Below are 27,902 nucleotides of genomic sequence, written 5' to 3' on the forward strand. Positions count from 1 at the left end.
CGTCGGCGCCTGGAGCTCGGCAGGACGGCGCGCTGGGAGCCGGCCGCGTCAAACGCGGCTGGGTGTGGAACCAGTTCTTCGTGGTGGAGGAGTACACGGGCACAGAGCCCCTGTACGTGGGCAAGGTAAAGTGGGGCCCCACTCCAACTCCAGATCCCAGGACCCTGAGGACACCCACTGGTAGATACAAGAAACCCTAGTTCACCTTTCCTTTTAAATCCACGTTTCATGTGCCTCCTTCTGCTCCCTGGCCAAAGACTGATAAGGGAGTCCACAGCCCCACTCCCACTCTGCCCCATGGCCTCCTCTCCTCCCCCTCATCTTAGAGAGAGCCCAGCAGGCAATCCCAGCCCATCCTGTAGCTAGATGCATGCGGGATTTAGGAACGAGTTTGCAAATCTGGTCCTCTCACACACATACTCTAGCCACTCTGCTTAAAATTCTTCAGCAGCTCCCTATGCACTTGGGGTCTAGCCCAAATTCTATCCATTGACTACAAAGATCTGGCTCCTCCTCCAGCCTCATCTCCTGCCACACTCTCTGAGTTTCAGTCTCACTGCCCTTCTGTTGCTCTTCTGAAAGTCAGTCAATGCCCCATGCACACTCCTGCCACTGCCCCTTTGCCTAAGTTGTTTCTCCCGCTGAACTGCTCTTTCCTGCTCCTTCCAATGATGACCTGACACTCACACTACAGCTCCAATGCCACTTTCTCAGAGAAACCCTTCCTGCCCACACCAGACTAGGACAGATCTGCTGTCACATCCTCCTTGAGGTCCCAGCATCTTTCCTTCATAACACTTTAATTATGCATGTGTTTATTTGATTGTGCAATTAATGTGTGTCTTTCCTATTAGACCATGTTTGTTTTGCTGGCCATGAAATCCCCAGTGCCTAGCACAGACATTGCTTGCAAATGGTTCATTAAGTGAATGAATGAATGAATGAATGAATGAATGAAACTACTTTCTCTAACTCTCTGAGTAAATGCTGGTAAATCTGGCTGAAGATCTGTGCCACAAGAGTATAAGGAGCTGAGAAGGACTTTTATTCATCCATTCAATTCCTGAGCCCCTTGTGGGGCCCGGGTGTGATGCTGGGGAGAAAAGGCAAGTGAGATCCAGCCTCTGCCAGTTTGGGGATCCCCAGAGTGGCAGAGGCACCCTGGTGCATAAAAAGCTTCACGAGTCAGCACTGGGCACTGAGTAGGCAATCATTAAATAGTATATTTTGTCTGGTTTCATGGAGGAGAAAACACCTGAACTGGGTTTTGACGTAGGTGTAGGAGTTCATCAGGCTGGTGGGAAAGAGGACGTAACCTATGCAAAGACTTGGAGGCCTGAAAATAGCTGGTTTGCTCAGAGCCTTGTCAGCAGTTGAGGTGTTGAAGTGGAGGGTGATTGTAGGGCATGAAAGTGGGGTGGTGCCCCGGGACAGTATCTGGCTTTTGTTAAGGCCAATTAGCTTTCCAGGAAGTCTTGGTCAGCAATGTGAGTGGTAAAGACAACTCCAGAGCTTCCTGTGTGCTTAAATGAGTCTGAGAACTAGGAGGCAGTTCTGAGGCTCAGAGATCAGGATCCTTGACAAGGAGAGAAGGAAAGTCTAGATGTAAACCTTTGGGTTTGCCTTGCAGGAAGCTCATATTTTCTCTGGTCTAGACACAGTAATCCCTGGCCCAAAGCTACTTTCCCTTCCATACATGTGGCTGAATGAATGAATGAATGATTCCCACGAATTAAGCTGAGCCAAGGATTTGACAGACAGAGCTCAGATAGGTTCAAGGCCTTGCTCAAGATCATCCAGCAACCTAGTGGCAGAGCTTAGGACTCCTGACTCCCAGTCAGGTGTGGGAGATGGTGGCGCTGGTAGAATGGGGTGAGGGCTGGGGATGGAGTGACCAAGGCTGCTATGTGATAGGTAGTAGCCAAAGGTGAAATCGCTAAGAATGAAGGCTTTGGAGGCAGACAAACCTGAGTTTGAGGCCTGGTTCTGCCAACCCCTTCACTGTGTGACCTTGAACAAGTTCCTTTGCCGCCCCAACACTCAGTCTCTTCATCTGTAAAAATAGGGGCTCAGAGAGCCGGCTTCCTAAGGTTGTTGAAGATTAAAGAAGAAAACAGAGCACATAAAGTGTTCAGCCTGCGGCTTGTTTGTTGTTGCTGTTTTTTATTATTCCCATATAAAGTACTTAACCCTTAAACTGCAAGGTAGAAATCATCATTCCCTTTGGTAGGTAAAGAAACCAAAGTAACAGAGGGCAAAGTCATAGTCATGGGTGAGTGGCATGGCCAAGACTTGAATCTGTGTGAGTCAAAGTGTTTGTTGCTGGTGGTGGCGGCGGTGGTTTTGTTTTTGTTTTTTGAGACAGAAACTTGCTCTGTTGCCTAGGCTGGAGTGCAGTGACACGATCTCAGTTCACAGCAACCTCCACTGCCGGGTTCAAGCGATTCTCCTGCCTCAGCTTCCCAAGTAGCTGGGATTATACCATGCCCAGCTAATGTTTGTATTTTTAGTAGAGATGAGGCTTCACCATGTTGGCCAGTCTGGCCTTGAACTCCTGACCTCAAGTGATCCACCTGCCTCGGCCTCACAAAGTGCTGGGAGTACAGGCGTGAGCCACCGAGCCTGGCTCCCTGAGTTGAAGCTTTTAAGCCCCCAACAGAGAAAGAGAAGAGGCCAATCCCAGACTGATTTTCCAGACCACTCTGAGACTCCCAGACCTGGGAAAAGGCCTTTGGTCCAGGAAAACCTTGGAGACACAGGAAAGGACTGATGCATCTGCCTAAATGTAAGAGGAAGTGGTCATCTCAGGCACTTCAGCCCTGCTGTCCGCCCAGCAGCTAGGGCTCTGCAAAAGCCTCCCCAGCCACCCACATCCTGAAAAGATGAGAAAACCAGCTTCTGACTCACGCTTTCATCTGCCCCTACCTAGCCTTTATCACCTCAACAGCATGAACTGACCCCACCCCCATCTCAGGGAACCACAGTCTATAAGCAGGGGAGGGCCCTGTAGCTCCCTTCATTAGAAGGAGGGGAAACTGAGGCCCAGAGGCAGAGAAGATCATGCCAAGGCTATACAGCAACATAGCTGCAGAACCAACCCAAGAAACTAGGTCTCCTAACACAATCTCCATGCTCAATTCAAGAGCTTCATATTAAGCAGCTGCCAGGAGTCAAGCACTGTGCTGGGCCCAGGGCCCTTTCTGTTTCCCCCAGGAACCTCTCTCCACAATTGCCACTGCTGTTGGGACTTGTCATCCTCCTCCTCTATCACCTTCACCCAGAGCCCCTGCCCTGCTCTCTTACCCTCAAGGCCATCTCCAGAAAAGCACTCCATCCAGGGAGGGAGAGGTTTCATCTCTTCGCAAATATTTGCCCAATATGCACTTTCTTATGAGAGGTGGCATTGTGTGTGGTTAAAGGGCCACCTGGAGCTGTACTGCCTGGGCTCAATTCCCAGCTCGGCTGCTTATGATCTTCCTAACTTTGGGCACTTTACAGTTGTCCCTCGGTATCTCTCGATGGGGGATTGGTTCCAGGACCTCCCGTGAATACCAAAACCCAATATAAAATAGCAGAGCGTTTGCACATAACTTATGCACATCCTCCCATACACTTTAAATCATCTCTAGAGTATTGATAATACCTAATACAGTGTAAATACTATGCAAATAGTTGTTATACTATATTGTTTAGAGAAGGACAAGAAAAACGTCTGTACATATTCGGTACAGACCCAATTTTGTTTCTGAATGTTTTTGATCCTTGGTCGGTTGCATTCACTGATGTGGAACCCATGGATACAGAGGGCTGACTGTATTCACCCTCTCTGTGCCTCAGTTTCCTTATCTGTTAAGTGAGGCTATTACTAGGACCCAGCTCAAAGGCTGGCCTTGGGGAGTCAATGAGTTAGTATTTATCAAGCACCTAGAATACTTGCTGGGTCCTGGCACGTGCTCAGTAAGTATTCACTTTTATTATTGTTAAGTCTCACCTCGTAAGTCTCACTATTATTGAGAGTTCCACCATCTTGAGTGTACCATCTAACTACAAACTCCCACTTCAAATCCCAAAAAGTCTTTTTGGCAACTTAACATTATAGCTTCTTACCACTAAGTGGGGGGAAGTTTGTCATTAGCCCACCCCTCCCCACCCTAGGAATATGAGCTTGGGCTTTTAAAAGCCACCTGTCCCCTTTCCAGCTGAGTCCCTCGTATGTACGAGTGCTTGTGTGGGCACACACGTGAATGCAAACACACACTCTCATACCACGCTCTCTCACTCTTCAGGAAGAAAGGACTTCACCATGGTTTCAGTTAATTCACTGCTTCCTGGTTCCCCCCACCCCAGGGAGCCGCTCGGAGCATCCGTCCTTGTCGAATTCTAAAGGTAGCTTAGCAACAGCACCATCCGCAGAGTGAACCCCAGGCGCCCGACGGTAACCTATTTTACAACCACCTCCTCCATCACTCGCCGCCAGGCTTCTGTCAGCACCCACAGGAACTGCTGGGCCCCGCGGTTGTCGCCCAGGCCCCACACGAACAGCTCCTTCTGCGGCCCTGCCCCCATTGGCAACCCTGGCGCACCTCTCCCCGACCTTCTCACGACACCCACCCTCAAAGCAACCTCCCAGCATTTCCATAAAATCTGGGTACTCTGACTAATCCCTTTTCCGAACTGTAATTTCCCCCGAGGCTTCTGTCAGCTGGATGTGGATTTTGTAGGATTTTTAATTTTTTTAAAAAAAGATAGAATTATGGGGTCAGCACTTATGACCAACTCCTGTAGGCGGTGAGATCTATTTTAGATATACGGCAGGATTAAAGTGGGGAGGAGAGCAGATTTAATTAAGTTGCTAATATTTAAAGAAAATTGATGAACTCCTGGTTTACGAGTAGCACGGTTGTGAACAGACCCCTCATTCCGGGGAGGCTTTTTATTTGATTTGCTTTCCGTTTAAATCCTGGACTCATTTTATTTGCGTAGCCGCACTGTCCGTTTAATTGTCTTTAATAAGGAAAACGTACCTCTGCTCGCATTTAATTTTGATTTAATTAGGAGGAAGTAATTAATGGCTTCATAAATCCCATTTTTCAGCCCCCTGGGATGAGAAACCATCACTCTTGTGTTTTTCGTGTTGTTTATGATCAAGGGATGGGGCTTGAGGGGGATTTCTCCTCCAAGGCTGGCCACACTTGATGTGGTAGAAAGAACTCTGAATGTGGTGTCAGGCTTTGGGGCCGCCTCTCATTACCTGTGTGACTTTAGGTGGGGTTTAGACTCTCTCTGGGCCTCAGTTTGCCCACCTACACAATGGGGAGAGAGTAAGTTCTGATGCACAAGATGAGACATCAATGAGATAGCAGTAAAGGGTCTAGAACTGTGCCTGGAGTGTTTTAAGTTCCCAGCGATTGTCCATGTGTACCTGGGATTTAAGAGTGGCTGAATTCTCCAGAAATCCCAGAAGACAACAGGGGGAGTCTGATGACAGTTGTATACTTTATTATTCATGTATTCAATACGTTTGATGCTGTGCCCTGTGCTGGGTGCTGGGTGCTGGGGAGTTGGAATAAACAGCCAGATGCTTGACCCTCAAGGAGCTTGCAAACTCACACTCACGTGCACACACACACACATATACACACACACATACATATTCAACTTTCCCACCCCCTGTATTTTCTCTGCAGGCATTGTCAGGGTACCTAGTGTGTGCCAGGCACAGAGAGTTCTGACATAGACAAACCTAACTTAGTCCATACCTTGAGGCCCATGACAGCTGGGGACACAGATGTGCAACACTAGAAGTTACAGGAGGGTGTGGAGTGGAGGGGTTTGTGTACGGGGCAGGAATGGAGCAGGTGAGGTCTCTTCAACCAAATGAGAGGGCATCTGAGAGGGCTGCCTGGAGGAGGAAACAAGCTGAGTTTGAAAGACAAGAAGGCGTTGATTGGATCATGGCCCCTAGATCTCCAGTGGGTCAGGATTTGAGTCTGTGTGGTTCTTGTATCAGGAGATAGGGGATGAACTAGGTGACCCTCAACCCCTCCTGAGACCAGCACAGGAAAAGGAGAGGGAACTAATTTACATTGAGCACCTACTAAGTGCAGGGAGCTTCCATATATTATCTTATGAATCTTCAGAATATATATGGTGAAGCAATATTAGCCCCATTTACAGATGAGAAAACTGAGGCTCAGAGAAGGGTAGCCACTTGCCCAGGGGCGTGCACAGGTTGCTGGCAAAGCTGAAGCTGGTACAGAGCTGATTCTGACTCCAAAGCACATAATCTTTCCTGATGTGTGGCCTGAGGTTCTTTTCCAAATGGTAAACTGGAGGCTTAGAGAGAAGAGGCCACCGATGACTGTGGCCTGCAGGGCACAGGGCAAAAGACTGGTGTCAAGGCCACTGTCCAAGCTGTGCAGCCCAGTGGCCACCCGGTAGCCCACTCCTTCCCCTTTTCTCCCTCATCCTCTGCTGCAGGCATTGTAAGCAGACTAGCCAGACTCCCAGAGACTGCAGAGAAACCAAACTGGACTTTGGAGTCAAACAGACCTGCGGCCATCTCAGTCTCTTCACCTGGAAAATAGGGATACATTTGCAAACCCCACAAAGTCAAGCTCAATTTCTACAGATGGCCTGTAACACATGTCTGACACATAGTGGGTGCTCAATAAATGAGAGCACCATCTTCCATCCTCCACTCACAGCTGAGAGTCCTGAGAAATATCTTCTTAGGGCAGAGCCAGAGGCATTCACCCTTCACTCTGGAGCCGGGACCCAGGCAGGCAGGGCAGGCAGCCCCAGCTGGGCCTGAATTCGTAACTCCCAGATCTTAGCTCCTGCCCAGGCCGATTGCCCCTGTCTGACTCTGCAGTCCCCAGAGAGCAGCCAGTAGGCCCCAGGGTGAGCTCTGCATCATATTCCACAGAAGATGACATCACGACTAGGCTCTACTCCCTCTTCTCCATTCCTCACTCGTAAGTGAGCCCTGCCTGGGGTCTGAGTTAAAACATCAAGGGCTGCAGAGATGTGATGGAGAGCCAGGAGATGGAAAGGGAAGGAAACAACCATTAGCAGAGTGCTTAGGTCAATGTAAACATGCTCTCATCTAATCCTCCCCACACCTGTGCCAAGTAGGGCTCGGTCTGATTTCTCAGGTGGAAACACAGGGGCTCAGAGAGGTAAAATTGACAAACCCATGGTCCCAACACTAGTGAGTAGTAGAGTCAGGAGCGTGCTTCCCGCAGTTAGCCATGTGACACAGCACATGATTCCCCCTCTCTGTGCCTCAGTTTTCTAACCTGTGAAATGGGAATGATAATGTTTCACAGGGCAATGATGAAGACTAATAAGATTATAGCTGTTAAGCATCTCTTCGAATGGTGTCTATTCTATCACACTGCTCAGAAGTGTTTGCTGATGAAATAAGCTGACAACAGATCAGACTGGGAAGCAGGTAGAAGCACCCCAAAAGGGAACAGAATCACCCCCTCTCATCCCATCTCCCCTGGGGCAATGGTAGAAAAAAATGTATAAACAGCAAACAGGAGAGACAGGTCTCCTCATCCTCAGCACCGCCAATGATTCAGGGCCGATGTCCTGAAATAATTTTATTGGGGGCATTAAACTGAGTTATGAGGTTTTTACAATCCAGCCACTTATGAGAAATCTATTAACAGTAACTGGACAGGAAGAAGGCTTCTCAGTGGAGCCCAGGACGGGCATTAATTGGGGCAATCTATAACAGGACGGGGACCCGGAAAGGTTCCACCAGACGCCTCCATTTAGTCCCCGCAATTTCTGCTGAGAATCAGCAGACTCGCCAAAAAGAGAGAGATGCCCATTAATCGGCTAATGAAATATGAAAATGTTTATGGGCCATTCAATCTTCCAAATGGCACTTCTATAATCCACCTTTCAGACACAAAGTTCTACCAGCAGAATTTATACCCCGGCTCCTCCTGTATGGCAGGGGATGGGCTTTTGTCCCCCTTCGTGATGACTTCATGGGCACCTGTTCTCCTGCTGAGTGGGCTGGGGTTCACAGAACCCCAGCCTAAAAGGAACTTTAGGGATTCTCTCATTCACGCTCCATCTCCATGGAAGCTTAGAGAGGAGCAGGGACCTGCCCAAAGCCATTAGCTTCATCGGAATGGATTTTCCTCTGCGCGAAGCTGCCTGGGAGATTTGGGCATTGGAAGATAAGGACTTAGGTGTTTCTGATTGCAAGAAAACAGACTTCCTGCTGGTTCCTCACCCAAGAGATCTCAGGGCAGTGAAAACAGCCTGGAATCTGGAGCCTAATAGTGCCTAGATTAAATCCTGGTTATATATAGCTAACATTTAGTAATAATATAATAATAACGATAGCTACCATTTATTGGGCCCTCATTATGTCTCAGACAGGGCTGATTTTCAGCTAGTACAAACTGGTATAGTTGTACGGGTTGTTAAAACCATGAAAAACCTCCATACTTGTAGTAAATAGTCCCTTTCCTCTCCCTCGCCCCAACTCTCTCAGCCCCTTGGGCCTCTCTGTGATCCAGCAACCAAAGGGTTCCTGCCTGGCCCAGCAGGGATCCTGCTACAGTACCACTGCCTGGGCAGTGCACCCACCATGCTGGCTGTTAAATATTGTAAATGTCACCTGGTAACACCTGCTAAGGGCTTTGTGTGGATTCTCAACTTAGCAAACCCCTCAGTACCTCTGGGAGGAAGATGCTAATATGATTCCCGTGTTACAGATGAAGCAACTGAGAGCCAGAGAGGCAAAGTGATGGGTGAGGACGCACAGGGAGATGTCAGAGCCAAGGCTGGGCCAGGTTGCACTGTCTCTCCCCTGCCCTGGACTCCTCTCCGGAGGCTTTAGATGGAATGGGAAAGCCCAGTGTGGAGTCAGACCAGCTCTTCCAGTGGCCTGACCTTAAAGAACCCATCCCACTTCTCCAATCTTCATTAGGAAGTGGGGGAAAAAATCTGTAAAATAAAGATAGCAAAACCTACTCTAGCAGGTTTTTTTTTAAAAGTATCTTGAACTAGAAAAGTACATAAATTGCTTAGCCAGTGCCTAGCACATAGAAGGTGCTCTTTCAATTGACATCCCTTCCTCCTCTCTCCCTTCACTCCCTGCCATGTGCCATGTCTTGAGCCTGGTTCTCCATATACCAAGATGAGGAAGATGCCACCCCAACCTCCTGTGGTGCAGAGTCTAGGGAGCGGTGGACCTGTAATTCACAGTGAGCTCATGGACCAGCAGCCTGGAAGTTTATTAGAAATGCAAAGTCTGAGGCCTGGCCCCAGACCTACTGAGTCAGAATCTGCATTTTAACAAGATCCCCAGGTGAACGGCATGCACATTAGAGTTTGAGAAGTGTTGGCTACAGCCATCCTACAAGGCTGAACATGATCACGATGGCCTGATGTACTGAGAGATCCCAGAGGTGGGGAGAGACTGAGGATCCAGAAAAGCTTTCTGAAAGAGGTGGCATTTTTGTTGCACTTTGCAAGATGAGTAGACTTTCCAAGGGCAGAGAAACAAGGACAGGACTCAAGGCAGGATCGTCAGGGCTGTGCTGCTAAAGGGGAGAGAGGTGTGGAAGTGGTGCTGGACTTCTCTGTGAAGGCAATGGGAAGCCACTGGAGGGTCGTAAGCAGGGAGGCCATGTTCAGATCTGCCTCCAAGGCTGATAACTCTGAATGCAGAGGGGAAAGTAGAGTCCAGGGACAGGGAGGGCCCCAGAGGACTGAGGAAACACTCCAGGCCCGGGATGTAAGTGAGCGTGGTTGCTGGGCCTCAGTGTCCTCACTAAAGATGTGTATGTGTTGGAGAAGAGATGGGCTTAGGAATAGGCACCCAGGAATAGGCATGGGACAGTGAAGCCAAGAAGAACTTCCTCCTCAGCCTCCACCTTGCCTTCCTCTCTGCCTCCCCAGATCCACTCCGACTCTGACGAGGGTGACGGGGCCATCAAGTACACCATCTCAGGCGAGGGTGCTGGGACCATTTTCCTGATCGACGAGCTGACAGGCGACATTCATGCTATGGAGCGCCTGGACCGCGAGCAGAAAACCTTCTACACGCTGCGGGCCCAGGCTCGGGATCGCGCCACCAACCGCCTACTGGAGCCCGAGTCGGAGTTCATCATCAAGGTGCAGGACATCAATGACAGTGAGCCCCGCTTCCTGCACGGCCCCTATATTGGCAGCGTGGCCGAACTCTCACCCACAGGTGGGCTGTGGGCCCTGGGAGTGGGGAGTGGGATCAAGGTGATCCCCAAGGGGAGTGGAGCCTGCTGGGAAGGGGAGTAGCTGATCCTCTGGGGAGGGACAGGAAAGAGCCTGCTGACCCAGGATACAGGGTACAGATGTGAGCTCAAGTGCCCCCTGGGTCAAGCATGGTCCTGGACAAAACCACACACATGACCTCAGCCACTTCCACGGACACAGCCCCCCCATGAATGTGGACCTGCATGTGGACACAGTAATGCCCTCAGACATGCTCATACAGCCACACCCAGTCACATATGTAGACACAGCCACAGATCTGGACATGCCACATGCACAAGCCCAGCCCCGCATACAACTCACCACTACAGTGATATACAGCCCCATTCATAGATCCAGTCCCCAACACAGGCACAGCTGGACAGAGTCACACACACAGGCACAGCTGGACAGAGTCATACACACAGGCACAGCTGGGCGGAGTCACACACACAGGCACAGCTGGACAGAATCACACACACAGGCACAGCTGGGCGGAGTCACACACACAGGCACAGCTGGACAGAATCACACACAGGCACAGCTGGACAGAGTCACACACACAGGCACAGCTGGACAGAATCACACACACAGGCACAGCTGGACAGAGTCACACACACAGGCACAGCTGGACAGAGTCACACACACAGGCACAGCTGGACAGAATCACACACACAGGCACAGCTGGACAGAGTCACACACACAGGCACAGCTGGACAGAATCACACACACAGGCACAGCTGGACAGAGTCACACACACAGGCATGCCTGGACGCCTTGACAGAGCCCTTCACAAAAGTTCAACTGCACATAAACAGACACAGCACAGCCCTTGACAACAACCTCCACACGGACATAGTCCCATCTTCAGGCACACCCACCCCTGGGAACAGCTAAATTGGGACACAACCTGAAACAGGGCCCAACCACACACTCAGACCCACGACTGCACACCCTGATATAGCCACACACAGCCCCAGGCAGGAAACGGGCCCTGATGCACATAGCGCTTCTGCACAGACTCAGCCATGTACACAGAGGCAAAAGCCACAAGCAGACATGAGCATCCTAGGGTCCAGCTCCCCTGGTGTGCAGCTGTAGACAGGCCTGGGCACAGGTAGATGAATGAGACAGGCAGCTCTGTCTATAGCTCAGAGAAAGCCACAGCTTATCCAAAACCCAGCCAGCTAGGGGCAGAGCCTCATACAGAGATAGCTGAGCCCCTAGACACAGATTCAGTTGCACTTACCTGGGTATGACTGCACACACGCAGGAGCACTGCACACATGATTATGCCCATGGAAAGTGAAGTGCACACACACAATATTCATCTCCATGTAGACATCAGACACAGCCATACTCAGAAAGGGCCATGCACACGCGAGCGGGACACTGAGGCTAAAGCTGCATGACTCTGCATGACCATGAAACCCCCAGACCATTTCTGACCATCAAGGCCTCACTTAGTTCAGGGCTTCTGGGGCTCTGGTAGAAACTGGAGTCATGGGGTGAGGGGCACAAGCCAGTAGCCGCCATCTCCTTCCCACCATGTTGCTCGAAGTTATCTGCAAGCCAGGATAGACAAGAAGCTGCTGCCCTAGGTCTTAAGCCACGCTCCATTGCTGACTCGCTGTGGCCAAAGGTTGGACGCTGTGCCTCCCTGGACCTCCCAGCTGTATGGCTGCATGTCAGAGGCCAGGAGTACTTGGGCTCTTGGGAGAGAGTGCTGTCAGCCCAGCTTCTCCAGGTTGAGCCAAATCTGGCAGCTTGCTGGGATAATGAGCAAGCAGCCAGTAGGGGAAGAGGAGAAGGTGAACCAGAGAGAATGGTGGGCAAGGGATGAGGAGGAAGTAGGCAACAGTGAGGCTGTGGATGTGCATGCAGACTGGTGTACACACACAGGCATGCATGCCTGATGTACATGTGTGTTCCACATATATATGCAGATGTGCACACACACCTAGCCAAGAAGCACTTTAAGGCCTGTGTGTGCATGTGACATGCTGTGTGTAGATGAGTATATTCATTCATTCAACAAATATTTGTTGAGTACCTACTACATGCTAGGCCCTGGGAACATGGCAGTGAAAAGGCAGAAGATTCCCTACTCTCATGGAGGGCCCATTCTTCCTAAGGAAGACAGACAATAAGCAAATGAACAACTAGATCATTGGTCCAGTAAGGCTTCTCTGAAGACCTGGAGGAAGTGAGAGCATGGCCCTGGGGGAAGAGCATTCCAGGCAGAGGGAATGTCACAGGCAAAGGTCCTGGGGTTGAATTCTGCCAAGAAAAAACAAGATGACCAGATCATGCAGCCATGTAGACCATAGCCAGGGCATTGCCTTTTATGCTGAGCAAACTGAGATGTCAGTGGAAGGTCTTGCTCAGAAGAATGACATGATCAGGACCCCACGGCTCTTTCATGAAGAATAGATGGGCAGAAAAGAGGGCAAGAGCAGAAGCAGGTGGCCTGTGAACAGGAAATGATGGTGGCTTGGAACAAGATGGTACCAGTGGAGGTGTTGAAAAGAGGTCTCCTTTTGGATATATTCTGAAAGCATAATGGATTGGATAATCGAAATTGCTAATGGATTGGATACGGAGTGTGAGAGAAAGAAAACTCAAGGATGACTCTTAGGATTGTAACCTGAGCAATTAAATAGATAGATTTCCCTTTACTGAGATAGAAGGAACAGATTTGGGGGATGAGAGGAAATTAGGAGTTTGGTGTGAAGTATGTTAAGTTAGAAAAACGTTATTAGGCTGCCAAGTGGAGATCTTGAACAAGACAGTTGAATATCCAGGTTCAGAGAAGGTCTGGGCTGGAGAGATAAATTTGGATATTATCAATGGCAAAGACATATGGAATTTCAGAGCCTGGCAAGAACTTAGCAATTAATGTTGCAAATGGGGAAATTGGGGCTCAGAGAGGCAGTGACATGTCCAAGGTCACGCAACAAGTCCCTGACTTTCTAGGTCTGGCAGCCCCCACCTACTGACTTAAACTCACAGCCCTGTCCCCCTTCACCTAAAACTGACCTGCACATTTCTGCATAAAAAGGACCAGAAAGGTGGGGAGAGCTGATGCTAGAGAAGGAAGCAGCAGCCCCATCTGAAGGACTAGAGGAAAGCAGGTAGCCTGGGAAAGACTTGAGTGAGGGAGTGACGTGAGGAGACTTGCATTTTAGAAAATTCCCTCTGCTGCACTGTGGAGAAGGGCTGAGGATGGGGAGGTGCTGGGGGAAAAGCAGCCTCAGCTCCACCATGGTGGCTCCTCCATGACCACTTCACTTTCACTGTGACTCTGAGAGGTGGCGGGACTGATGGTAGCATCCCCATTGAACAGATGGGAACACTGAGGCTCAGAGAGAAGAAAGTATCTACAGTCACATAGCAAGTCAGCGACAGAGCAAGTTGCTGGGCATGGCTCCCAGGTTGTTGGAATGACAAGGGTCCTTGTTTCACAGGTGGGGAAACTGAGATCAAGAGAAGGGCAAGGACTCATCCAAGGTCATGCAGAGAGTAGGAGGCAGAGGCAGCCCCCAGTTTATGAGCACCAGCCTATGGAGAACCAGCCCTGTCTTGACTCCCTCTCCCAGCCCACTGACTCTCACAGTCCACTCAGGAAAAAGGTCGAGAGGGAGGGGGACTCAATTTGGACCAGCTGGGAACCCAGGAGGGGGAAGGGAGAAGCAGAAATTAAATTAGTTTATTTCATTTGAGCAACTATTTGAAGGGGAAGCAAATCTGACACCAGGGTGCTTGCAGAGACTCCAGGCAGCTTTGAAAATCAGTCACAATTACTCAACCTCCTGATCCGGCTGCGGAGGGCGGGGCCAACAAGCAGCACCAGGGTCCAGGCAGCTTCGGAGATCAGAGGGAACAGGGACGCAGCTTGGGACATGAAAGGCAGCAGCGCTTGCAAATTAAACCACTCACAGCTTAAAAGGGAAGGGAAGTGTGCCGGGGGCCTCCAATGAGCCACGCTTCTGAGCAGGGGCACACCAGTCATGTTAACCCTGATGCAGCCAAGTGGGTCCTGGGTTGATAGTCAGGACGCCTGATTCCCTGCATGACCTTGGTCGACTTCCTGCCCCCTCTGGACCCCAAGTTTCCTTCTGAGCATAGAGAGGGTTCATTCAAGCATCAGATGTTTATTGAGCGCCTGCTATGTGCCAGGCACTGTTCCAGGCATTGGGGATTCTTAGGAAACCTACACACTATAGCAGGAGAGAGTCAGGACAGAGATAAGCAAATGTGTAATATGCAAATAAATAATTAAAAATATAAAATAGACCAGGTGCAGTGGCCCACGCCTGTAATCTTCACACTTTGGGAGGCCAAGGCAGGCAAATTGCCTGATCTCAGGAGTTCAAGACCAGTTGGGCAACACGGTGAAACCCCATCTCTACTAAAATATAAAAAAAATTAGCCAGGCATGGTGGCATACATCTGTAGTCCCAGCTACTTGGGAGGCTGAGGCAGGAGAATTACTTGAGCCAGGGAGGCAGAGGTTGCCGATAGCAGAGATCATGCCACTGCACTCCAGCCTGAGTGACAGCGCGAGACTCTCTCTCTCTCTCTCTCTCTCTATATATATATATATATATATATATATATATATAATGAATATTAATATGCCTGATGGTGTGAGTGCTGTGTAGAATAAAGGAGTAAAGGAGTTAGGAGCAATTTGGGGGAGTGCTATTTTAGACAGAGGGGTCAGGGAAGGCCTCTCTTTCTGAAAGAGGACATTTCTGAATAAAGATCTGAAGGAAGGAAACCAAGGAGCTCGGTCAAAAAGTGGTTTTCAAACTTTTTTGTGCATCCACATTACCTGGAGGGTTTGTTAAAACACAAATTGTTGCCCTTGTTCCCCCAGCCTTTCTGACTCAGGAGGTCTGGGCTGTTAGAAATGTCTGCATTTCTAACAAACTCCCTAATGCTGCTGGTGTGGAGACCATACTTGGACAACCACTAAGCTACAAGAAGAATGTTCCAGACAGAGAGAACCACAAGTGCAAGGGTCCTGAGGCATAGCATGTTTGTCATGTTTGAGGAATAGCCGGGAGGTCTGTGGCTGAGGAGAAGTAAGTGGGAGAATATCTGGAGTCTGAATACCTCAGACAATGGCTCACGCAGGACTTGGTAGCCATTGAAAGGTTTTTGGTTGTACTCTGAGTGAGACGGAGAGCAGAGGAGTAATCGAATCCAGCTTATATTTTAAAAGAATGACTTGTTGGCCACCATGTTGAAAACAGACTGTAGGAGGCAAGGTTGGAAGTAGGGAGGCCAATGAGGAAGCAATTGCAATAGTGCAGCAAGAGGTGATAGTGACTTGGACCAGTGTGGATGGTGAGATGAGATGGAATTCTGGATGTACATTGAAGGTAGAGCCAACAGGGTTTGTGAGGGATTGGATGTGGGGAGTAAGAGGCAGAGGAGACAAGGATGATGCTGAAGCTTTGGGCCTGAGCAACTGAATGGATGGAGCTACTGTGGCTGAGATGGGGACTGCTCCAGGAAGAGCAAGTTTGCAGAATAAATTAAGAATTCATTCTTGGGCAAGTTAAGATTGAGGTGTCTATTGGACGTCCAAGTTCAGATGTCAAGGTGACAGTTGGATCTATGAGTCTGGATGTCAGGAGAGAGAGGAGGCTAAAGATACAATTTTGGAAGTCAGCAGCAGAGAGAGGGAATTTACAGCTTGAGGCTGAATATGTCAACAGGGAGTAAGTTTTAATAGAGAAGAACTGGACTAGACATTCTTTCAGTGTCAGGGAGCCACACCCCTTCCCTAGGCTGTCACAACCTGACCATGGGATGGCAAGAGGATTTCACAGGTCTCCCACACCCAGCTCAACTCCTCCTACTTATTCATGTCAACCTTGTGCAAGATACTATGCCTGGCACTATTGAAGATACCAAAGACAGAAATGATAAATTGAATTCAATGTGCATTTACTAACCACTACTTTATTCTGGGCACTGCAGGGGATGTAAAGATAAGTAATTGAATTAAATCCACAAATGTTTATTAGCATCCATTATACACAAGGCCTCCAATGTACTTGGTTCTGTAGGGCTTGCAAAGATGAGTCACCCAACTTAGCAAACATTTATTAGCACCTATTTTATACATAGCCCCGCAGAAGCTAGAGAAGTAGTTGCTTTTAATTCAGTAAACACATATTAGACCTACTATGTACATAGCACTTTGCTAGGTATGTGGAGATCACAGATGAGCAAGACACCACCCCTCACCTCAAAGTGGTAGCAGATCAGTTTCATCTCTTGTGCTAACTCAGATCAATTGGTAGTGACTGTCGGGCTGTATTGCGAAGGAGTCTAAGATCTCATTCAGCCTTGGCAGAAAAGAATGCCATGATGGATTGGTGATGTCTGCCATGGGCAAAGGAAGGAGAAAGTCATAGCGCACATGCCATAGAATTGACATTGCCAGACGATGGGATTAGGGCTCAACGGAATGTGGAAATGGGCACTTTTCCATGTATTTCAATTCCTCTGTGAGCAGCATCTTTAATAGTTGGGAAAAGACTGTTTGGTAGTACAGCCTGCGTTTATTTGGATATTTACTAAATAATAGCTATCAGCAAGCCCTGCTTTCACAGAGCTATTTCTCTTTATTCTCACAATCCTGGGGAATAAGCAGGATCGGTATTAGTGTCTTCATGTTACTGATACAGAAATAAATGCAGTGATTTTTCTGAGGTTCCACAGTAAGAGTTGAAGTCAGAACTAGACCCAGAAGCGGAAACCAGAACCTGAGTTCCTTGGCTCAGCATCCATAGCTTTCTTTGAGGAAAGAGTTGCAACCATTTCTTGCACAAAACTTTGCAGCTTGAAAATCACTTTCACATCCCTAATCTCATTTCAGCCTCCTAGGGACTCTCTTGGGTTAAGTACTGACATCCCCATTTTACAGCTATGGAAACTGAGGCTCAAGAGGGGAAGGAAAGTAAAACTGGGAGAGCACACTATCTGATTCTTAAATTCAGTGCTTGGGGCAACAGAGAGGAAAGGAGGAAGGCAGGAAGGAGTGTGTTCCCCAAGGATATCATTTAGAGAGGGCAGCAGCAGGCTGGGAGCCTCCAATTGTCCCATCTATAGCTGGAGAGAGTGTAGCTCAGCAGCCCGCAGGCCCAAGCCAGGAATCAATCGCTGGTCTCTGCAGAGACAACTTCTAAAGATGTTTTTAATTAAAGTCCAGGAAGATCTATACGTGCAATATCTCCTTGCCTAGCAACGGCACTGGCTCTCACCACCCGGGCTGGGGGGAACGGGACAGGAGGCTTCTGGTGGGGAGAAGCAGCAGACAGGAGCAGAGGCCCTGGCCCTCAGGAGTTGGCCCCGTGGCCCAGGTAATCTGGACAGGGAGGAATATATCCCTGTCTCTTTTCGTCTTTTCCATCAACAAATCATTCAACAAATATGAGCACTCTCTGTATGCCAGGCCCTGTGGCCACACGGCATTAGGGTGCAAAGGTGATAGAGCTACCATCCTGCCCTTGAGGGTCTAGCACCTAGCAGGTGCTCTGCAGATGTTGAGAGAATGAATGGAACTGAATCATAAGCAAAAATGTTTGCTTTCTGCCATGGGTAGAAGGATGCTATCACAGATATTTAAAATGTTGCAGTCCGAAACAAACAAAGTCATAGGACTGCCTAACAGAGGGCCTGGTAAATGTTGAGAGGACAGAAGAGCTTGTGGGTCTCAGTTTGGGATGTAAGAGAGTGCTCTCTCTCAGGAGGACATAGCAGATACACACACACACACACTCAGGGGTTGCCTGGATGGGCAAGTCCATGGCCAGGATCCATAAGGAAAGAAAGGGTGAGGAGGGGAGGGTGTTTTGCGTTCCCTGGAGACTCTAGAGGAAGGTGCTTGCAATGCAGGAGGTCCCTCACCCCACCAGGCCAAACCTCACCTTCCTCTCATAGTTCTTCCACCTGCTCTGCCCCCTCTTCCTGCTCCATATGTACCGCTCTCTGTTCTATTTGCTCTGTCTCTGTTTCTAGATTCCTCTGGTTTCCTACTTAACCTCTGTGTTTCTACTGCTTTCTCTCTGTCTCTGCCCCCACAGACTTCTATCCCTCTGACCCTCCTTTCTCTGTCTCTTACCCACTTTCTTGACCCCTCTCTCTGTGCCGCCTTCTCTGTCACTTGTCTCTGGACCTGCCTCCTCCCATGCAACCACTTTCCTGCATCTCCTGTGTGTCATTCATCTGCATTAGGCTGCCCTGGCTGGGATGCTGGAAGCAGGGTCAAGGCCAGCCCAGCCAGCCGGTATTCTAAGTGATGATAGAAGAAGGAGTTGGGAGGAGGGCAGCAAGGGTGGGCTTGTTTCCTGTGTAATCTGAGCGTTCCCAGAGACTCGACAAGTGGTTTTTAATTTTTAATAGAAAGCATTCTGCACAGTGCTGGCAGCAGCAGGGGTGGGATTCATTTTTTATAAATGTTTGAGAAGCTAAATGTGAGCCTAAGGTTTCCCCAGGCCCAGTGGGGTGGCGAAAGGAGGTAGGGAAGAGGCAGGATGGTAATAATTACAAACGTCTTCATAATAATGACACGTGGTCACCTCGGCTGAGAACTCTGTTCTTTTCCAAAGTGCTTCATCTCTTTCTCTCATTAAGGGGTCTCCCACACCCAGGGAGGCACGAATGATAAAGTGTTATCTCCATTTTTACAGAAGGGGAACTGAGGCCCAATCAGATTGGGAAGATTTTCCCACAGCCACACAAAGCCAAGGACAGGGCTGGAATGAGAATTTATGTCTGTAATCCCTGAGCTCCACTCCATGCAGCACCATCCACTCCCAGAACCAGCTGGGGGGCTCCTCCTGGGAGCTCTGGAACTTGAGTCTGGAACTTGAGTCTGGAGCCTCAACTGCACCTCACAGATAGCAAGGATTAAGGGATAAGAAAAGAAAGAATTCTGGCCTGGGATCCAGGACACACATTCCAATTCTTGTTCCACAACAAACCAAGTCTGAACAACCCAGAGATGAGGAGTAGGCAAGCCCCCTCCCTCCTGATGCTGGTGTCCAGGGGTCTCCTACTCAGGGAGGCACAGCTCCAGGTGCCTCCTGATAATATGGAAAGAAGGGAAAGGAATGAACTTCTGTTAGGTACCCACAACACACTGGGTCCTTAAATCTATCATCTCTAGTCCTCATAGCAGCTCAGAGACTCAGAATGGGCACCCCTTAATGTTACAGGTGAGGAAATGGATCAGAAAAGGTAAAAGATCTGACTGAGGGTGTAGAGTGAGGAAGTGGTGGGACTTGAAACCAGGACTCTGTGATGCCAAAACCCACCCAGTCTCCATGGAGATGTGAGGGGCATCTCCTCTCAAGAGTGTCCGACTTCTCATGCTGACTTCAGCTGGGAAGAGCTCTGATGACTTGGTGGCAACATCATCCTACCTGCTTCCTTCCAGGTGTCAGTCTCAGAACAGGCTCAATTAGTCCAGGAGGGCAGCATGCTGGCTAGGCAGACCTGAGTTTGAATCTTTCCCTACTGCTTACTAAATGATGTGTCCCTGGGGAAGTCATTGAGCCCCTCTGTGACTCAGTTTCCTCATCAGTTCAGTGAGGGGTTGGGTCTAGGACATCAGTTTTTAGACCGAGAGGCACTTTAGTTGCACTCTGGAGATTGTGAAAATACCTTTGCCTGCGCTTCTCCCCAAGAGTCCTATTTACTTGGTCAGGGATGGGGCTCTGCATCAATGTTATTTAAAGTTCTCAAGAGATTCTAATATGCTGCCAAGTTGAGAAGCTCAGTTTTTATGCTCTTCAAGGACCAGCCTTTCCATATCTAACATTCCACATGGGTCCATGGGCCCTGAGATCCTGTTTAGCCAAGAATCAGTTGGGCAACCCTTCCCATTCCAGCCTGGACCTAGGCCCCTAACCACCACTTAGCAGAAGGGCTGGGCGGCAGCACCACGGACAGCAGCCTGCTCCCGTCAACCAGTCCCAGCTCTACTTCTGGAAGTCTGGGCTTGAACCAGCTGCAGGGGAGGGAGAATCTAAACCCAGTTTCTGTCCTTCCCCTCCTCTGCCCTCCCCTGCTCCTGTGTCTGAGTCTCCCCTCTCTCTCTCTCCCATCTATCTACTTCTACTCCAAGCAGCCCCTCCTCCTACCTCTAAGGCAGGATATATGTGGGCTTTGACATCAGATCCACGTGGGTTTGAAACCTGCCTCTCTTCTGCACCAGGTGAACTTGTCAAGGTACTGTCCTTGGTGCTCAGCGTAGAAATCTGAGTTCTCACAGTGATCCACGAGTTTGGTAGTATTCTTACCCGTCTCACTAATGAGGAAATGGAAACACTAAGAGGTTCATTACTTAACTTCACTCAGCCTCCATTCCCTCCTCTTTAAAGTGAAAATATTAAAAGCTTATCTGAAGGCCTTGTTTTGTAAATTCTATCATATACAAAAAGGGCTTATATCATAGTATCTAGTACAAAGTTGTTATTTAATAAATGGAAACTATCTTTATCAGTTATTGAATAATGATACATAATTTATAATGGATTTCATTATTAATTCATGTTTGTACCCTTCACTGTGCATAGCAGTCTCCTCAGCTGTGAAATAGGAACGGGGCAGGGGTGTGCTGGAGTCAGCTCATACCAGCTCATGAGAGCCACACTTCGATTTTCAGGAGTTTTGTGGGCCAGTTGATATCATGTTGGTAGCTTGAAACTGGGTCATGGTGAGAATATTTACACCACGGAAATCAGCAGACATTACAAAGCAGGGCACTCCTCCCCACCCCTTCACCCCTCAGAGCTGACTCACCAACAAACCACTGCATCTATATCACAGAGCTGGTGTGAAGTCTGCAGGACAGAATGGACATGATGGGGCACTGTGAAATATAAACTGCTGAACCTGTGGAACCCCCCCTCGAGGTGGTCCCACAGTAGCTACAAGCTTGGCACCCTTTTGTCGGCCAATTCTGGGGAGCTGCTGACTTCTAAAGAAGGTGGGAGGGCGTGTGTGGCCCAAGGAAGCCATTCCCCTGGGGCCTGGGAAACCAGTGGTGAATCACTGACCCTTTACCATTCCCTCGTGTCGGCATTAACTGTAATGGCTGCAATAAAGAATCCTGGATTGGGGAAATGATTCCATCATCCCCTCGGGAGTCTCTGGGATGCAGCCAGGGAGAGAGAGCGCTCAGCCATGTCTCTGGGGAGTCACTCAGCCCTGCATTGTGCTTTGCCCATGGAGTGGGAGGGACATGCGGGGGGAGTGACAGGGAGACCCTCTCTCATAACAATTACAACAGCCACTAGTTATTGTGCACCCACCATGAGCCTGATGCTTTATATATCTTCTCCCATTTCAGCACCTCTGTGAGGGAGTCATAATTGTGCCATTGTGTACTGGCGTGTTGTGCCTCTTGAGACGACAACAGTAACCTGCACTTATTGGGCTCTTGGCGTGGTCCAGGCACTGTCCTCGGTGCTGGACGTGGAAACTGAATTCTCAAAATGATCTCAGGAGATTTGTAATACTACCACCCTCGTTTCGCAAAATGAGGAGATTGAAGCACAAATGGGTTCATGACAGATCCAAGGTCAAACTTCTAATAAGTGGCAGTGCCATCACTGGTTGTGACTCAGTGCACTAGACCACTGTCCCCAAAGTCACTATACTTGTGCTGACACTGCTTCCTAGAAGGGACTTGGCATCCCAGAGTCCCAGGTTCAAATCTCACCACTTCCTTACTCTGTGCCTTCAGTGAAATCTTTTCTCCTGTCTGACTTGATTCCTCCTTTATAATACTAGGTGGGGGGACCCATTCTGCATCTCCGAGATGCTATGAGGATTAGAGATGATGGATTTAAGTGGCTGGCGAAGCCAGTGTGTCATGAGTGCTCAATAGGACATAATTCCTTTCCCTTCTCTCTGTACCAGCAAGAGGCACCTGGGGCTGTGTCCTCTCTGAGTAGGAGACCCCTGGGCATCAGCATCCAGAGGGAAGGGACTTGCCCACCCCTCTTCCTCAGCTTCTCTGGGTAACTCTGACATGGTTGACATGGAGCTGGAGTGGCCAAAGAGACAGGCGCATTGCAGGGACATTTTAGGAGACTGTGGCTGGGAGGGGGAACCTGCAGAGGGAAATGAGAAATGCAAAAGAGTGAAAAATAAATACATGTGTCTGTCTGGAATGATAGAGGGCCCCAGGCTGGAGGCGGGAGAGGCGGGCGGCGGGCTGGGCTTAGCAGAATTGCTGCAGTAGCACTTCCAGATTCTCACTCATTAACCAGGCAGTGAACTGGCCTCACCTCCCAGCATGCAGCCCTCCTGGCCCAGGGAGCCCAGCCCAGCCCCAAGAGGGGCCTGCCTGGCCCCACCGGCAGGCACCCAGCACAGGGCATCTCCCTGAGGTGGGGTCTCCATCTCCTCCCCTTTGGGTCATATCCTGAACCCCCAAGACTCACTCTTGAGTCTTCCACCTCACCCTCTTCTTTCTGGAAAGGTTTGGGTGGACTCAATGGCTTTGTTGGCCCCTCCACCTGACCCTCCCCCACCCTTACCCCCACCCCCACCTGGTCTAGCCTCACGTCCCAAGCCCTGCTTTCGTCAAATTGAACATGATGTCAAATTAGAGCCATCTCTGGGACAGACCGAAAGAAGCTCGCAGTTTAATGAGGCAGCGTCGAAAATCAATAACTTAATTGCTGCTGTTTGATGGACTTTTATCCAATTTATACTCTCCCCAGCAGTCTACGTGCAGAGCATGAGGAGAAGTGTGTGTGTCTGTGGGTGGGCCGTCTGGGCACCCAGGGGGAGGGGCGAGGAGGGCACCAGGGCCCGCAGCCAACGACTTTCCAAAGGGAAGGCTGGGTACTGCCGTCTCCTGCCAGAGGCCAAGAGACACTGGCCTCTGACCCCCGATGAACTGGTCTGTCCCTCTGGGCTGTCCCCTACCGCCATGATGCGGGGAGAGGAGGCAGAAGTCCCTTGAAGAATCAGTAGGAGCTGGAGTGGGTAGAATGGCCCCTGCATTGGGAGTCAGGTCCTGGTTTCCAGTCCTGGCTCCAACTGACTGTGATGACTGTAACTGGCAATAATGATTGTTGCCATATTGAGAAACTTCTCTGAACTGCTCTGTGCTGGGAGTTTAGAATTCTTCCCCTCAACCTAATGAACCAAGCACTAGGATTCAACTCGCTTTGCTGAAGAGGTAACAGACTCAGAGAGGCTGCCTTTCGTTGCCAGAGTCCTACAGCTGGGAACCACCCCAAGGGGACTTGAATCCAGATCTGACTCCATGGTCACATTTGCGCCACTAGAAAGGGCTCAAAACAGGAAGAGGGTTGGGGCTCAGAGTGGGGATGGGGACCGTGAGGGGCTGTCTTCGATGGCCTCCCGCAGGTCTCCCCTCCCAGCTTCCCTGGGGTGAGGCGAAGTTGGGGAACGAGTTCGGCAGCCCCAGATGACCCCTGTCTCGCTTGGTCCCCCGGGCCCAGGCACGTCGGTGATGCAGGTGATGGCCTCGGATGCAGATGACCCCACGTACGGCAGCAGCGCTCGGCTGGTGTACAGCGTGCTGGACGGCGAGCACCACTTCACCGTGGACCCCAAGACCGGTGAGGGGCAGGGCGGGGCCAGAGGCGGAGCCGTGGGGCGGGGTCAGGGGCGGGGCGGGGCAAGGACCATCCCAGACGTCTGCTCTGAGCCTTCTGTCCCAGCAGCTCTGCGGAGAGCACAGGGGGCACCTTGTGCACAGCAGGAGTCCAGGGTCACAGAGAGGGAAGGGCAGCCAGGCGGGAAGAGGGAAGGACTGAGGAACAGAAAAGGAATGGGATGGGGGGTTTCTTCCAAAACTGGAAGAGCAACAGAAAGGCAGGAGGCAGCTGCTGTGGGTGCCCTAAAAGGACCTCAAAGGTCCGAACTAAGCGGCTTGTCCTTGGAGCTAAGTTGAAGCAGGCGTGTGAGCTCTTCCGGGGTCACAAGTGTAGTTTAGGGGAGGGAGGACGGCTGGTTTCAGCAGTTTTGAGAGCTCTGCCCCCGTGGCAGTTGTTAAGGACCTGATGGAAAAACACAGGCATCTTTAAGGAAGGGTGTTTAAGACACAGAGACCTTTAAGGAAGAGTGGCTTCTTTCTTGCTTATCCCCCCAACACCATCAAACGACGGTGCAGCACGGCCACCTGCTGTCCCTCACTTCACTCACTGTGACATTAGAACCTGACTAATCTCTGAGAAGCCTTGGGGGAGTGCGAGGAGGACAGGATAAGAAGACTGAAGACCAGAGAGGTGAAGTGACTCACTTGAGGTCACACAGCTAGGAGTGGCTGCCGATTGCAGCGGGGTGCTCTCACTACTTCTGGGATAGGAGGCGCCTGGCTTGGGTGAAGGCAGGGAATGAGATGTCAGACAGCACAGAATGTTTATCAAATGCCATTGTGAGGCTCACAGCCCTGTGAGGCAGGAAGACAGGCAGATATGTGGGGATTTGGATGCAAGACTTCTTGGATGCAGTAGCAGCAATCTAAAAAGGATAAGAAAGTGTCTGCGGGGTGCAGTGGCTCACCCCTGTGATCCCAAGACTTTGGGAAGCCAAGGCGGAAGGATCGCTTGAGTTCAGGAGTTTGAGACCAGCCTGGGTAACACAGAGAAGACCCTATCTCTACAAAAAGCAAAAATTAACTAGGCATAGTGACAGGTGCCTATAGTCCCAGCTACTCAGGAGGCTGAGGTGGAATGATTGCTGGAGCCCAGGAGGTCGATGCTGCAATGAGCTATGATGGCACCATCACACTCCAGCCTGAGCAACAGAGCAAGATCCTGTCAAGAAGAAGAGGAAGAAGGAGGAGGAGAAGGAGGAGGAGGTGGAGGGGGAGGAGGAGGAGGGTGTTGCCAGAGCAAGATTTCAGAGAAGGGCATTCCAGGTAGAGGAGGAGGAGGAAGAAGATGTTGCCAGAGCAAGATTTCAGAGAAGGGCATTCCAGGTAGAGGGTATGGTGCAGGCCAAAGTTGGGAGAAGCAGAACAGCCTGGGGGCATGAGGGGAATTGTAAGGAGCTCAGGCTTGGGCAATCAGATTTGTTGAGAGGTGACATCGAGAGGGTGGCAGGGGCCTGACTGTGCTGGTATGAGCCAGGCTAAGGAGCTTGCATTTCATTCTAAGGGCAAAGCTGGGAAGTAGGGTTGGGGGGAGTTGATGGATTTGGGTTTTGGGTTTTTCTTTGTGTGTTTCTTTTGTCAGGGGGAGAAGGGAGAGGATTCCAATCCATGAGCACAGTTATAATTGTATTTTCTCACACAAAGTATCTTCGTTATTTTTTTCTCCCCACAAAATACATTTTAGAAAACATTCAAACATTAAAGAAATGCTAAAAAGAAAGGAAAATGCCATTGTGAGGCTCACAGCCCTGTGAGGCAGGAAGACAGGCAGATATGTGGGGATTTGGATGCAAGACTTCTTGGATGCAGTAGTCCCAGAAAAGAAAGTGCTTCCCACTCCCTATCCCCAGTAATTGCAGCCCCAAAGGTAGCCACTTGGTGTATATATCCTATGAGATCTTAGACTCATTCACTCGAAAATATTAAGTCATGTTTAATAGATAATACATCTCAAGGTTCAAAATTCAAAAAGTCCAAACAGGCATTTAGTAGCAATTCTTCACCCCATCCAGTCCCCCAGCCACCCAGTCTGTATCCCCAAGGCAGCCAATGTAATTTTCTCATGCATCTTCCAGAGCTATTCTGTACATGTACAAGAAAATAAGGTACATGTATTTGTTTTATTTTTTTTACATGAATGGTAGCTATAAACACACTATACACACGGCTTGCCTTTTTCACTTGACAATACATCTTGAAGATTATTCCATATCAGTACATAAAGAGCTTCCTCATTCTCTTATTTAATGGGTGTTATGGATACACTAAAATTTATTTCACCAGTCCCCTACCGGTGGACACTTATGCTGTTTCCAATCTTTTGCTACAACGAACAATGCTACAGTGAATAACCTCACACATACATCATTTTGTGCTTGTGTGAGTATATCTGCAGGATAATTTTCAGGAAGTGGAGAAGCTGGGTCAAAGGGCACATGCATTTGGAATCTCGATAGATAATGCCGAAATGTACCAGACGACACTCCCATGAGCCACGTGTGAGAGTGCCAGTTTCCCCTCCTCGTCACCGACAGTGCAGGTTCACTGATGACTTCTAAGCAAGGAAATGACATGCTCTGGTTTTCATTTTAACAAGATCCCTCGGGTTGCTGCTACAGAGCTTGGCTCAGAGGCAGGAATTGGAGGCAGGGAGGCCCTAGAGCCCAGTATGCCCAGCATAGAGTCCCAAAGGGCAAAAACCAAAAGCCTGCGCCCTTTCTGGACACTCGCTCAGACTCCTTAACCTACCTGTCTAGCTAGGAGGCCAGGGATGATGAAGAATTCGTAGGAGGATTGATTGAGATGCCAAGAAGAGAGAACGGGGGTGGCAGTAAGATCCTGCAAAGGACAAACCTTGGGGGCCAACACGAATCTGCAGGACTAGGTTGAGGGAGAAGGCAGAGTTTCTTTCCACATAGTAGGATTTATTCATCTAGGCAAGGGGTACCACCAACAGAAACAGGAGGAGTGTAAATTAAGAAAGCTACTAGAGCAGAGGAATGAGTGAATGTGCCCTGGAATCTGATGCAGAGCTAAATAATTCAGCTTTAACCATATTGGCTTTAAGATGAGAGAAAACAGGGAAAGAAACATCTAGAATTTCTAGCAGGCCATGTGAAATACAGGTGTGGAGCTCCAAGAATGGTTGGGGCTCTTAACGCTTCAGTTTCCCCATGTGCGCAGGGGAGAGTCATACCCATCTCATGTGATGGTTGTGAGAATTCAATGGGACAGTTCACTCATTCATTCAACAATTTATTGAGTGCCTATTATGTGCCTGGTTCTGTTCTAGGCACTCGGAACGCAGCAGTAGGCAAATCTAAGGCTCTGCATTCATGGCACTTTTATTGAAGTAGAGAATATAGAAGATGAGCATGTACACATGTAACACAATGTCAAGCAGTGACGAGTGTGAGGACGAAACCTAATGTAGAGGAAGGACTTAGATTAAGACATCACAGCCGGGCACCGTGGCTCACGCCTGTAATCCCAACACTTTGGGAGGCCAAAGCAGGTGGACCACTTGAGGTCAGGAGTTCGACACCAGCCTGGTCAACATGGTGAAACCCCATCTCTACTAAAATACAAAAATTAGCCGGGCTTGGTGGCATGTGCCTGTAATCCCAGCTACTCGGGAGGTTGAGGCAGGAGAGTTGCGCGAACCCAGGAGGCAGAGGTTGCAGTGAGCTGAGATCGTGCCATTGCACTCCAGTCTGAGTGACAGAGCAAGACTCCATCTAAAAAAAAAAGAAAGGAAAGAGAAGGAAGGAAGGAAGGAAAGAAGGAAGGAAGGAAGGAAGGAAGGAAGGAAGGAAGGAAGGAAGAAAGAAAGAAAGAAAGAAAGAAAAAAAGAAAGGAAGGAAGGAAGGAAGGAAGGAAGGAAGGAAGAAAGAAAGAAAGAAAGAAAGAAAGAAAAAGAAAGAAAGAAAGAAAGAGAAAGAAAGAAAGAAAGAAAAGAAAGAAAGAAAGAAAG

The 27,902-nt window shown here is 49.5% G+C and overlaps 1 protein-coding gene across 1 annotated transcript in view; it reads left to right on the plus strand.

Moving 5' to 3' along the window:
- Positions 1-8: 8 nt before the first annotated feature.
- The window catches only part of CDH22 (cadherin 22, type 2), a gene marked incomplete at its 5' end in the record, with an annotated part of 77,571 nt that continues 49,677 nt past the window's right edge, over positions 9-27,902 (plus strand). The window contains 3 exons of the mRNA XM_011928875.1: positions 9-125; positions 9,934-10,228; positions 23,772-23,891. Of these exons, the coding sequence (XP_011784265.1) occupies positions 9-125; positions 9,934-10,228; positions 23,772-23,891 (532 nt within the window). The remainder of the gene's footprint in view (positions 126-9,933; positions 10,229-23,771; positions 23,892-27,902) is intronic.

The sequence above is a fragment of the Colobus angolensis genome, unplaced genomic scaffold (assembly GCF_000951035.1).
Source record: "Colobus angolensis palliatus isolate OR3802 unplaced genomic scaffold, Cang.pa_1.0 Scaffold8, whole genome shotgun sequence".
Classification (NCBI taxonomy): Eukaryota; Metazoa; Chordata; class Mammalia; order Primates; family Cercopithecidae; genus Colobus; species Colobus angolensis.